The following is a 13,725-nucleotide window of genomic DNA, read 5'->3' on the forward strand; positions in this document are numbered from 1 at the left end:
AGCAGTTGAAAGTTTTTGGATTGACCTGCTTTAAACACAGAATACGTTTAAATGTCAAAATTCTACCTAAATGTCTTAAGTAGAATTTTGATTTATCCTGTGCATACGTGTTTTGAGAGAGAGAGAGAAAGAGAGTGTGTGTGTGTGTGTGTGTGTGTGTGTGTGTGTGTGTGTGTGTGTGTGTGTGTGTGTGTGTGTGTGTGTGTGTGTGTGTGTGTGTGTGTGTGTGTGTGTGTGTGTGAGAGAGAGAACAAAGGAGTTCACACTACTCTGTACCAAAACCTTGGAAAGATGATACAGGATCAGACAAGGATTCCATCTTCTGGTACAGTTTCTTGTTCTTCTTTCTGCAAATTCCCATTGGGGTCCCACAGCGGATCATCAGTTTCCATCTGGTTCTGTTCTCTGCATCTTGCTCGCTCACTCCAACCACCTGCATGTCTTCTCTCACCGCATCCATAAACCTCCTCTTTAACCATCCTCTTCTCCACTTGCCTGGCAGCTCCATCTTCAGCATCCACATCCCTCCCCTGCACTGTACAGAAGTAAACCATCTCAACCTCGCCTCTCTTGTTTTATCCCCAAACCATCTAACCTGGCCTGATCCTCTCTAATGTAGTCATTTGTTTCTGATCATGTCACTACTTGTTAATGAGAATCGTAGCATCCTTCCTCAATTCTGCCACCTCCAGCTCCGCCTCCTGTCTTTTCATGGGCGCCACTTGCTGGTTTAAATACCTGTTTAAATACCGGCTAACAGGTTTTTATCTTACATTCACCTAGTGCCCCAGTCCCAGATTGCACAACTAGAATGACAGAAACCAATGTGATGTGTGTGATGTGCAATTAACTACCTGGTAGAACAGAAAACCAGACAGTCAGGGATCCCCTTGGGGTTACTTGGGGGAACCTCTGCAGTACACGAAAGAGCATAGCAGGCTCATTCAGTATCTCAGTCACACCCCTTCTCTCTGTACCTGCTGCTTTGTGGACAGTCACACGCCATATGTGTGTGTGTGTGTGTGTGTGTGTGTGTGTGTGTGTGTGTGTGTGTGTGTGTGTGTGTGTGTGTGTGTGTGTGTGTGTGTGTGTGTGTGTGTGTGTGTGTGTGTGAGTGAGTGAGTGAGTGAGTGAGTGAGTGAGTGAGTGAGTGAGTGAGTGAGTGAGAGAGCGTGCGTGCGTGCGTGCGTGCGTGCGTGTGTGTGTGTGTGTGTGTCTGTGCGTGAGACTGTGTCACACACACACACACACACACACACACACACACACACACACACACACACACACACACACACACACCTGTAAACCTTCCGGAAAGAGCCGAGGGATTCCGAGCGTTTCCGACTCCCCTCCTCGTCTCTTCGTCGTTCAGTTCAGTGAGTCGTGGTGCAAGGCAAGCGAGCAGCAGCAGCAGACGAGACTACAGAGCAGGCAGCAACAGCAGCCATGTTGCCGTGGTGGTGAGTGTCTTGTTCCGGTATCAGGGGCAGTGGATCGTGATCACAGGCTGCGTTGTGGGGCGCAGCAGCTCCGTCTCTGTCAGACCCGTTGGTTCACACGAAATCAAACCACCCCCCGTTGAACAACACCATGGATTGTACAACTTGATCCGTTCCTCCAGAGTAAAGAGAGAGACACCCCCGTCGTGGAAGGAAGGAAATCAAAACCCGTCGGTTCTAATCTCTACCGAACCGAGCCGGAGGGAGCGGACGCGATCGCCACTCACCCGCAGTGCAGCGTTCATTAGCAACGAGCTGTTATTCACATCACGCAGGCCAGCGGTGCCGGTGGGTCCGGGTTGGATTGTAGTGAGTTCTGGTGGTGGGTCGGATCTGCCGCTGGCTGGAAGTGGAAGCTAAGCGGCTAACAACTAGCCCCGCTTCCACATACACACACACACCAGGCTAACTAACAGGCAGCTAACCCGGGCTAGCCACTTATAGCCAGCTAATCGAGTTAATTCGGTATTCTCCAGTTGCCATGTGACATCGTTTCACACGGCCTTGGCTTTTAATTATTATCATTTTATACTATTATAATTCTTATTTTTCCCAAACATTGTGGATTTATCACAAGCAGGAAGGTCTCGACCTCACCACCGGGAGGAAGAAGAAGAAACAAGTTTTTGGCCTGAAAGTTTTCCAGTCCTCGGACTTGATTTGAAACCTCAGAAGGAAACAAACCACTGAACACAGACAGCACAACACGTCACCTTTTTATTATTATAAACATTGATATGAACATTGACGGTAGACGTTGTGGTTGACATGTTGAACCTCTCATAGCAGCTCTACAGGTTAGCATCTGAAGCTAACGTCACAGTTAGCCTGCTATCTCGCTGCTTGGACACCTTGTCGACGGTCGCCTGGATGCACACCATCGAGGAGTTGAATTGTTTATAGTTTTTGGACCACACTTTAGTCGTTGCCTGTTGATACAAACATGGGACGTGTGGTGGTCGCCGTAAGCTAGTTGGTAGCCATCCAGGCTAACGTGGCTAGCCGCTGATGTGGATGGGATTTCAACTTGTTGATTCACCGAGCTGCTAGCTGGCTAGCACCACCACAGACTGACTGGACCTCACCTCTATTGTCACAACCTTTAAATGGTCAACACACACTAAAAGAAGACTCCCTGTCTCACTATTCCTCTCCCCCATTTTTTTTGTTGCTAAGTCTAAGTCCTTGGGGTGGGCAACCATGTCAACAAGAGCCCCACTGGTGCAAGTCATTGAGAATTCGGCTGGACAGGTAAGATTCTTTTTTTTACAGCTAACTAACATGTCCAATTGCTGTTCTAGTCGAATGGTTCTCAAACTTTTAAATGTCAGGGTCTCCCCTTAACTCTGACAGTATACAAATGGACCCCATTTGTATACTGTCAGAGTTAGACTTGTAAGGGTCAATGTAGACCCCCCTAAAGGAACCAAGGGAGTCCATAGAATCCACTTTGAGAACCACTGTTCTAGACTAGTCCTGACATTAGTCTTGGTAAGAGCGTTTCCTGCAATCTGGGATTGTCACTGGTGCTTTTGCAGGGTCAAAACAACAATGCCAGTCTCTATTTGGTCTTCTACAGAGAGCCTGCTTGTCCTGGCATTCTCTCTCTCCAGCTCCTCTCTCTTGCAATGTTTTCTTTGCCACCCCAGCAGTGATTCACCAGCTTGCCTACGCAATCTCATTGGGTTTCCCACTCCTATAGTCGGACAGAGAGAGAGTGAGACACAATTTTAGGTTTCTGTTTAGACTGTGAGCCAGGGCATGTCCTTCACCACCACATTTGTTAGACGTAGCCTTGTGTAATACAGTGAACTACCTCAATTCGGATTGAATGATCAATGCCTATTTTGTGTCACTCATTGTGTCATTGGTGGTTGATTTTTGCAGCACATGTCAAATCTTTACATGACACTGTAGAACCTTTCTTTGTGACCTCATGACAAACCAAGTTATTGATTATGGGGGGGGGGGGGGGGGGGCACATTTTTCTGAACTGTGGTGCATTTAGTATGTTAGCCTTTGCAACTGAAATATTATAACATGAATACAAATTGATTTCCTCTTGCAAATAAAGCAGCCTCCACCAACAGTATAGTGCAGCTAGTAAACAGTGGAGTTCGCGACAGCTTGATGAAAAGTTTATGCCAGTCAGGATACTTGAATATGGAATAATTTAACAAACTACTTGCTGTTGCTTTGGAAGCAGATGCGTCAGGGCTCATATATCAAATCGAACAATGGCTTTCAAAAGGTTTTTGGTGCCGAGGCACACTCAGGCGTAACAACAAAATTCCAGGGCACATCAAGTCATTGATGGCCTGAAAGTGGCACACAAAGCTCTGTGTGATCACACAAGGGGTGGGGTGGGGGGCAGACACACAGCCAGCCTGCTGGACATGGCCAAAATTGCATTAACTCAGATGAGTAAAGTGTGACTATATGCTCCTCAAACGACGGTACAAAGAAAGTGTTAAGAGTCTTTGTTTACTGTCGATTTTCTTATTCGTATTCACAGCAAAAGCAAAATTGAAGCAGGGTTTTGTCGCTGAATACACCACAACCATGATCACTAGTTCAGAACCAGTAGATCAATGGTATACTGCTAGCACTGTCATTGTTGAGGCAATTGTTCCTATGAGTTCTCTCAGGATTTCTGCTGGCATTTTGAGAAGCTTAGCTGGCAACGTCACCAGCAGAGTTGGTTTTGTCCAGGGATGTGGGGGTTGTTGAGATACTTAGAGCTCACAGCAACGTTTAGGAACAAACATAAGGCTGTCTGTTGATTGGTGTCCTTTCTGAAGCCGTAACCAAGGAAACGTAGATAAAAGAAATGTACCAAAAAAGTATTCTTTCCTTCTTAGAAAACTGACTGCACATTTGATGTTTGTATCTGGGAGAAACACTTGTTTGGCCTCATAGAGTTTTAATAGGCAGGGCAACCCTGGCCCGGCTTTGTAAATCATTATTGGAGGACTGGAGCAAAGCCGACAAGACTGCATAGTAGATAGCCGTATAGCTGTAAGATTTATCATGTTTATAATAGGAGCCACCGGCACTGAAATGAAGCCACTTTTACTTTTCCAACGCAGACTGTACCTTGCATTACAGAGACTGCTGGTGATGAGCCTCGTTTATGTTTCGAGTTAAAACGAATAAACATGCTTTGGGTGTGAATGTGCTTTGGCTGGAAAAAATGGTGTTTTGTGTTGCATGATGCTGACAGGCTAGTCGGGGGATGATGTCAGCAAGTGTGTGTGTCTATGGGAGAGTGGATATGTATGTTTGTGTTGGTTGGGCAGCTACAGGTATTTGTAACTATGTTTGAGTGGAGTGACATTTTGTTTGCGCAATCACCCAGCGGCTTTGATAATTCAGTGCCATAAATAGAGGAGATGCATGCATACAATCTCACATAAGACACCTGCTTTCCTTTCTGTTGCCTGCTTCTGTCAATGATGTTTCAAATGATGTACAAGTTAATATTTTCAGCTACAGCTTATTTTGTATACGAACTGTAGTTGACAGTTCTATTTTATTTAGTATTTATTTAAACCTTAGCACTTCTTGTTCATGCACAGGGAATAATGTGGGATGTGCATTTGCCATGTCATTCAGGGAAAAACAGCATGTTAGCATTTACTCCATTTATTATACTATTGGACATATGAAGCTTCTCAGTCTCCCAGGAAAACTGTAGTAACTTATCTTGAACAATGTTGCCAAAAGATAGCACTCAAAATGTTAAGTGTCCAAGGGTGTCTCTCAGGAAAGTTCGATGCTATTAATTGTCCCGCTGTCTTTCATGAAACTACAAAGGCTTTACCAACATGCCCCCTTGCACAGCTGTCTTTATCCAGGGGGAAACAGTTGTACCTGCAACTTTCAATAGCCCAACCCACATGTGGAAACGGAGCCAATCACACATTAAGCAGTTGGCTATCTGCTTTCGACAGCCAATGGGCAAGATCGAGTCACAAAAGCCCAGACAGTTCAAATTGTCTTCCTTTTTGCTCCCGGTGGAGAGAAAACCGCTGACGGAAGCTGCATATTGATATTATGATCTCACTGCGTGTCTGTGTCAGGCTGTTGCAAACAATGGATCTCTGTTGCCCTTATAAGGAGAGTGTGTGTACTTTATACCAGGGAATGAGAAAAGGTAAGCGTCTATATGAAATCACTGTTACACAATGTTGGTGTAAGCAAATATACATACACCCTGCCTTACCTGAAACGGAGTTCAGTAATAAGTTGATTATAAGCCTTATACTGTAGCTGCCACACACCTGTATGTTTGCATGCCATGCATGCAATGTCTGTTTCCCAGAGACTCCATAAAGAGCCATGGTCTGTTGCGTTTGTCTATGCTGACACACACACAACTTTACTTTTTCCATACACTCATAGTTGCACACCGTGGCCCATAACCTTCACCGACTCATGTAGTCGAGGTCACGTCTTTGTCACCGACTCTACGCTCATTCCTACATTACATAGTATACACAGGGGTGTTGTTTTAAGGGGTGAAAGAGAGAGTTTTTGGGGGGGTGGGGAGTAGTAATGGCCAGCTCTCAGCTGGGTCTGTAGGTGAAAGATCATAGACACACACACACACACACACACACACACACACACACACACACACACACACACACACACACACACACACACACACACACACACACACACACACACACACACACACACACACACACACACACACACACACACACACAGAGTGTGTAGAGTCTAAAAGGCCATGTAAAGAAAGCCTATGGTGTCAGGTCTCAAGATTCAGGACAAGATGGCACCGGACATTAACACCACATGAGTGTTGACACTCGGTACTGTGTGACAGAGCGAGAGAGAGCGAGACTTTTTGCAATATGTGTATGTCTGTGGAGGTGTTCCGATTGATCAGCTGACCGGTGGCAGCGGATGATGTAAACCTACTAGCGTCTGTCTCCATCCATGGACGTTTATCTCCAAAAATCGCCTTATCTTGACTGGAGAAGAACTAGTTTTGCTCCTAATAATGTACATAAGATAGATGGATCTTAGATTGTTTTGACCTGGCCGTAGGGTCCTGGACGATTTCTTTAACACAGGTTGCAGTGTGATATAGGACTTGGGTGATGATAGGACTCTTATGATATCGCTCAGGCTGATTTTATAATGCAGATTGAGGACCAACTGCCATTGTTTGCATAAGGCCTTTGTTAGTTCAGGATTGGTGGCTGGAAATGGTGGAGAGATGGAGTCATGTTGGAGCGATACGGTTGACTTGGCTGGCCTGAATTACATCCAGCATTACAAGGTTCCCTTCTATAATACATTTAGCGACAAGCTCCAAAACACGGACCAATTGGCCGAGAAGAAATATGAGTCTGGTGCTTATCGAATCACTACTTAACCACATGAACCCTATTGTTCCTATTCTGGCCTGGGCATGTTATAATAGGGGAACATTTGGCGAAAAGGGCAGATCTACAAGCTTGCGATCCGTTGTGAGCTTGTGAAACTGCTATTTCCGGCGAGAGATTTGATGTAGAAAAAACGTCCCTTTTTTTTAATTACTATTGAAATACGGAATTGAATGCGCAACACTCTTGTATGATGAGGTAGCGCATTCAGTTTTTAAATATGGAAATACAAGGTTTCTACCCGACAGCGACGATATAGGGTTTAATTGGTTAAGCCTCCGTTCCATTGTAGATGTAAAGATGTAAACTATTAGACATGCCCGATTTCACCTATTCATTTTTTACAATCCCAAGGAACAAATTCCTATATTAATTCAGTGGCGGTGGGCCATCACAGAGATGAAATGACCTACACCTGGGACAGAAAATTAGCATTTTTAAACAAATAATAGCCTAGAGTGTTTGGAACATGTACTTAAGATTATAATACTAATGTATCCGTTTGGGACACTTGACAAAGTTGGCATCAGGTCCTGCACAAGAACAAAAAACTAGCATTGAAATGGGGGAGAAACAGCCTGTAGCTTCATATACATTTATGTATTGATTTTGAATAGACACCAGACATATTATTAGCATGAATGTATTTGAGAGAGTATTTGTGAATGGTTGTGTGGTGTGCAAAACAGTAGTACCTATTTGACATTCTGCGTCCATGCTACTTGTGGATGAGTCACCAGCAATCTATAACACACATACATACATATGCATGCTTACACACACACACACACACACACACACACACACACACACACACACACACACACACACACACACACACACACACACACTCTGCCGTTCCACCCAGGAAACCATAAATTATGGCTCTCTCCATACCAGACCAGTCACTAGGCAGATGAACTGAAAGACAAACCTAGCCAGGGCCTTAGCAACAGAGAACATGATGACACACACACACACACACACACACACACACACACACACACACACACACACACACACACACACACACACACACACACACACACACACACACACACACACACACACACACACACACACACACACACGGTCGCTCATTCTCACCTCAAACAAATCTGAATGGATGAAAAACTGTTCTGTGTTAATTTATTGTGTTTAAGGTATATCAAGCCACACGTTACAAAGTCTAATAAAAGTGCTAAAGTCCCCCCGCCAGAGAAAACAAATGGCCATGTGTGTCTCATCATGACTTTGGTAAAAAACAGACTGTATTGCCACTTACAGTGCTTGTTTTGCCAACAATGATGTGAAGTTCAGTGCGTCTTGATGCTGGGTTTGTGTGTGTGTGTGAGTGTGTTGGATTGTTTTAGGGAGCGGGGGAGAGAACAGGCCTTTCCAGTCGAGCCAGGCGGTGGGTGTGCTCCCTAACTGCAGACCTGCTTGTCGTAGGGCTAAGACGTCATTCAGGTGTATGAGAGTGTGTTAGTGAGCACTTCCAAATACGTACATTTCACTCATCTTGTTATCCTTTAGGACAGGTTTAAGTTTCATAAGAAACCATGTTAACATCTACTATACTCTTTAATCTGGTTTATGGCATTAAAACACTCTTTCTTTCCCTTAAGGAAGTGATTACCTTTGAGAAGGAAGTTGGAAGTCCACACAGTAATGTGAGACAAGTGGATGTAGTGTGCTTAATGACAAAGAGTCAACAAATGGCAGTAAGATAATTATCTGACTAATCAATACCACTTCCCATACATGTGTTCCAGCTTTTACGGAAGTAGCGAGAAAAAGGACAGAGCTGTACAGAAAATGACACACCTTCTAACTTGGCTACACAATAAGATTATATATTCCCATCACAGCTGTGATCAGTGACATTTGTAAACTGCAATAAGCTGATTAGCCTACATGTTCTTAATCAAATACTTAATTGACTGCATTCCCCAGGAGTCTATACTAGTAGATACAATATTGACATTTTGGCCAATAACCGATTAATTGCATGGTAAAATCAATCAATACCAATATTGCATTACACCTGTTATACAGTAACTGTGATTCTGGGCGTAGATGCAGATTAATACAAAACCAGTGCATTCTTATTACCTAACTCATTAGGCCTACTGATCTACACTCTATTTCTAAGTGGCTGCTGTCACTCCTGAAGAAGATGAGCACAAGAAAAGATTGAACATTTATTTTTCTTAACGTTTTTCAAATGTCTTTAATTTAATAGACCCCTTTGAAAGCTTCCCAGGAAAACACTGATAGAATTTGCTCCCTTCAATCGTTACAAAAGGCTTGTTCACAGCCTTTTGTAATGATTGACAAAAAAATTGGATAACAATTCTTAGTAAATTGGTAAATAGTAAATATCGACCGATACAAATATGATGAACGATATGTTGCATCCCTAAGACTTGGCCCCCTCCCTTTTCCGCTCTCTACCAAATCTACACCAAAATAGCCGATCTACAAGTTCACAACAAGTTGCAGCACGTTGTGAACTTGTAAATCGTCTGTTTTTGCCAAATGTCTGTTATTTTTTTTACCATAAATTTACCCACGAGGCAGCCACTGGATTACAATGCTGAAAAGTAAGATACCATGGGGAAATAAGATACCATGATCACCTCAGGAAGGAGAGCTAAGGGTCAAAACAATGTCTTTTCACAGAGTAAATGCACGCTTTGCAATATAATTAGTACGATATTAAATGATCGTTAAGCGACTATAATTTAATAAATGATTAGTTGTGGCATCACCGTTTAATTGACTAGTCGATTTTCTCATACATTTATTCAGCAGGACTTTAATACAGATGCACGCCATGTTTCTGGCTATGTCTCAGCCACGTGCATGTGTGCAGTGCACAAACACACACACACGGACAGAGTTGCGTAGCAGCAAAATGAGGGCATACAGGCAGCCAACTGCTTCACTGTAGATCCCCACTGTGGCGGCAACAGAGCAAACAAAGCTTGGAATTGGTTTGACATATGCAGATACAAACATGACGCATGCGTACACACACACACACACACACACACACACACACACACACACACACACACACACACACACACACACACACACACACACACACACACAAATACCCAAGGGAGTTAGGGTAATCCAGTGCAAAAACACACATTCATACATATACACGACACTGCATTCACAGCAAACTGAGACCCAGTGTGGCACCACCTTGCTAAAGCAAGGGGCCTCTCATAGGTTTGCTTAGCTCGTGTGTGTGTGTGCATGTATGTATATATATATGTGAGCGAATGTGTTGGTAATCGAGTCTGTGTGACTGGAGAATACTCATTTAAGAGGAGATGGCTTCATTTGTACAATAAATCTCAGACATTTATTTATGTAGCGGTTTGACCATCAGAATGTTGAAAAATCTAAACCTCCACAATATTTAAAAGCTATAATTACTGTAGTTACTCTGCCTAGTACAACTCAACGTGACTTTTACTCAGAGAGCATGTCAAACTGAAGGATTAAGTTTTGCAGTTTTTTAATCTCGCTGCTCTTTCTGACTTAAAGGTTGTCTAACTACTAGACAGTTAAAATCATCGACCCTATAGCGTCCCCATTCTGGACACATGTCAGCATTCAGCGGAAATAGGCAAACATTCAGCAGATAACAGATCTACAAGCAGATCTACAACAGATCGGGTTGCAACATGTTGCAACCCGATCTGTTTTGAGCTTGTAGATCAGCTATTTTTGGTGTAGAGGAACAATAGGAGGTAGCCATTTACAGACCCCTGGGGACCCAGGTCAACAAATGATATAGGATTTAAATGTTTAACGGCTGTAGTAGTGTATTCAGTAAGTAGGACCACTGTGTGTCTTCTCCTGGTGTACTGTGCGCAGGCCACCAGTTAGAACTTTGTCTTTTGTCTTTCTGACATCTGATGTCTTTCTGATGCCCCCCTCTCAGCAATTTGTCCCTGCATATGGTTGGTTATGTCATGATTGTGGCAGATTCATTCATTCATTGTCATTCAAGGTTTTTCCTGTACGCCGACTATATCAAGTCTATATATTATATTAGACTATGTATAACCTTTATAGATGTAATTCTGTAAAATAAGGATTATGTTGAAAAACTTACAGTATGACTCAAGTGTCTTAAAAATAAGTAGTAGTAGTATTACACTTAATCAAACTAATCAATTTAATCAAATATAACAAACCCATTTGAATAAAATATATGTATTTTTAAATACAGCAAATAGCAGATCTACAAGCTCACAATGTGCCACGATGCAACACTATTTTTGTGCGACACAGTATAAAATAGCATGAAATAGGGCTTAAGTTGTTAATCAGACTAATCAATTTATATATATATATATATATATATACAAAAAAAATGCTTCTCAGTTATTTGATTAATTGAAAAAGTAATCAATAGAACAAGAATTGTTAAGAAAATAATCGATTGTGAAAAGATGGCTTCCCCTGGACTTAATACGATGTAGGAATGCATGTGTACCTTCTAAACTGGCCTTTTAATTTGAGTACAGTTTTTAAAAGCTGTGCATGTATTGCTGCTGTTCTCATGGTATTTGTAGTATTCCTTTCTGCACCAAGTCTTCTTCATTGTGAACGTAGCTGTGTGCCAATACAGTGTTTAGGTCGTTGGTCTTGCATGGTCTACATGGCCGATTAGTGATTATGTATGTGAATCACGTGTCAGAAGGAGACAATGGCTTTCTCAGATCTCTCTGTGGTAACGATACTTGAAGGCCCACCTACCCGCTAAAACAGAGCGAGAGAGATAACCGAGTGGAAGAATGAGAGCAAAGCAAAGAAAGGACACCCAGGGAGTTGGCTGGATGGATAATCTTGAACGGGAGAGAATGAGGGAGAGATGGGAAGAGAAGGGAGGTACAAATGCTGGGGAGGGCAGGATACACTACAGCCAGCGACAGATCACCATGGCAACACAGTCATCACGACCTGGAGACAGGAGGCGTGTGTATGTGTGGTTGTACGTGTGTGTGTGTGTGTTTGCCTCCGCACCCACAAGATTCAGTATAATGTGGTAATGTAATGTGGTAATGCGGTTGTGTTGTTACCCATAATGAAACCGTCTTTGTCCCCAGCGTGTTTGTTTTGCACATCGTCGCTGCCAGGCAGAAACCTTGTATGTCCAAAACCGTTACTTTTCAGGAAATGGGGGGGGGGGTAAACCTGTGTTCCAGTGGATCCAATGTAGTTATTATTTAGTCACACAAGCTCTTATTAAATACTTTTCATTTGTTAAATATTTATAAAACCCACAGACAGACGTAACCACTTTCAACCTGGCGTCCCTATTTTGGGTATGTCATCAGGGGAAGTATTCAAAAATGTTCTGAAATGTTCAACATTTTTCAAATATAGCAAAAATGCCAGATCTACAAGTGATGCGTTGTAAGCCTGTAGATCAGCTATTTTCTCTACCTTTGTGCAACACTGTCATAAACACAAAGTATGAAATTAATGCTCTGAGGAAGGCTCATAGCCGAAACGAGTAAGCGTTCATTTTATTGGTGTGCCAATAAAAAAAGTGGAAATGTGAGTAATTTGTCCTCCATTTAATTGAAATTTTTGGATGTGCTACCCTTTTGGAATTTTTTTAATTCCTTTTTTTTAAAAATATGTATATACTGGACTTTGGGTCTAGCACTCCACTGAGAAAACCCATTGTTGATGCGCAACCTCTTTTTCTTATTTATGAAATAAGGGCATTGAAAAATATTAAGAGATTAAATATGGACATACAAGGTTTCTTTCTGCCCAACAGAGACCATATACAGTATAGCTTTATTCCATAAAGAAGTGTGGAGGGGGAAATGTTTCCCTCACAATAATAAATCATTTTATATTATATATTTAAGTCTAGTTTTCCAAAGTTGTTCAGCACTTTGTGAGTGGCTTCTTAACCAGTAACTGAATGACTGTGACATTTTCCTCACCCTCTCCAGGGTTCTAATTTCCCGTTTTTACACGTCACTCTAGTGTTTTAAACTGAGATGAATCACAGTCACACACAGCCATCTTTCTTCCCACTGTCATGTCGACTACTGTGCTATTTTAAAGCACTCTTCTGTAGTTTCTGAGAGGTGGAATGGTTTATTAGGCCCAGACTTGATGAAACTGTCAACGGCAGTTGCCTGATATACTTGTTCAGGAGGATATCAGGTTTTTCAACAAGGCTTCTTTTTCACTTCCAATTTTGATTTCAGGGTTCAGTGCTTTCCTAACAACAGTTCCTGCTGTTGTGTGTTGAATACACCCACACAAACAGCAAGATGACAGTAGGATAGCGCAGTATACCAACCGTACACATGTTTACGGCGTGGCTAGGTAAAAGGCTAGCCGTCTATGAGAGGGTCTGTGTGTGTGTGTGTGTGTGTCTGTCTGTGTGTTTGGAGCTAAACCTCATTAACCGCCAGTTTTTCACATGTTTTATACTTTTTGAAATATTTTAACTTCAATTTTATAATGTAAGTCAATGAGACTCTGATCTGGCTGAACCCTTGCCCAAATTTGGAGTTATAAGTCGTAGATGGTCATAGACGACTGTAGGCTTGGCCACAGGAAGTCAGAGATCCAGATTGAAGCCATGCCGTTCGGACCCGAGATCCACATGATTTGTTTTTATGAATAACTTATTTATTTCATGTTCCTTTCCAAGTGGCAACCCCTGGCTGCCTCCACTTTACAAACCTGTGATCTGCTGATCTCTACTAAACCATTGCTCCAGTCGTGATGCTTGCTTGGCTGTG

General features: G+C 42.6%; 1 protein-coding gene across 7 annotated transcripts in view; it reads left to right on the forward strand.

The window, feature by feature from the left end:
* The first annotated feature begins 1,310 nt into the window (after nt 1-1,310).
* Nucleotides 1,311-13,725, forward strand: part of mark2b (MAP/microtubule affinity-regulating kinase 2b) — an 80,481-nt gene continuing 68,066 nt past the window's right edge. For 6 of the 7 annotated variants that reach the window (XM_084043086.1, XM_084043087.1, XM_084043090.1 and 3 more), the window contains exon 1: nt 1,311-2,750. In XM_084043086.1, the coding sequence (XP_083899212.1) occupies nt 2,700-2,750 (51 nt within the window). In that variant the 5' untranslated portion in view covers nt 1,311-2,699. The remainder of the gene's footprint in view (nt 2,751-13,725) is intronic. The other variant, XM_084043091.1, reaches the window with a different exon arrangement.

Source organism: Gymnoscopelus microlampas, assembly GCF_963454915.1.
Source record: "Gymnoscopelus microlampas genome assembly, chromosome: 19".
Taxonomy (NCBI): domain Eukaryota; kingdom Metazoa; phylum Chordata; class Actinopteri; order Myctophiformes; family Myctophidae; genus Gymnoscopelus; species Gymnoscopelus microlampas.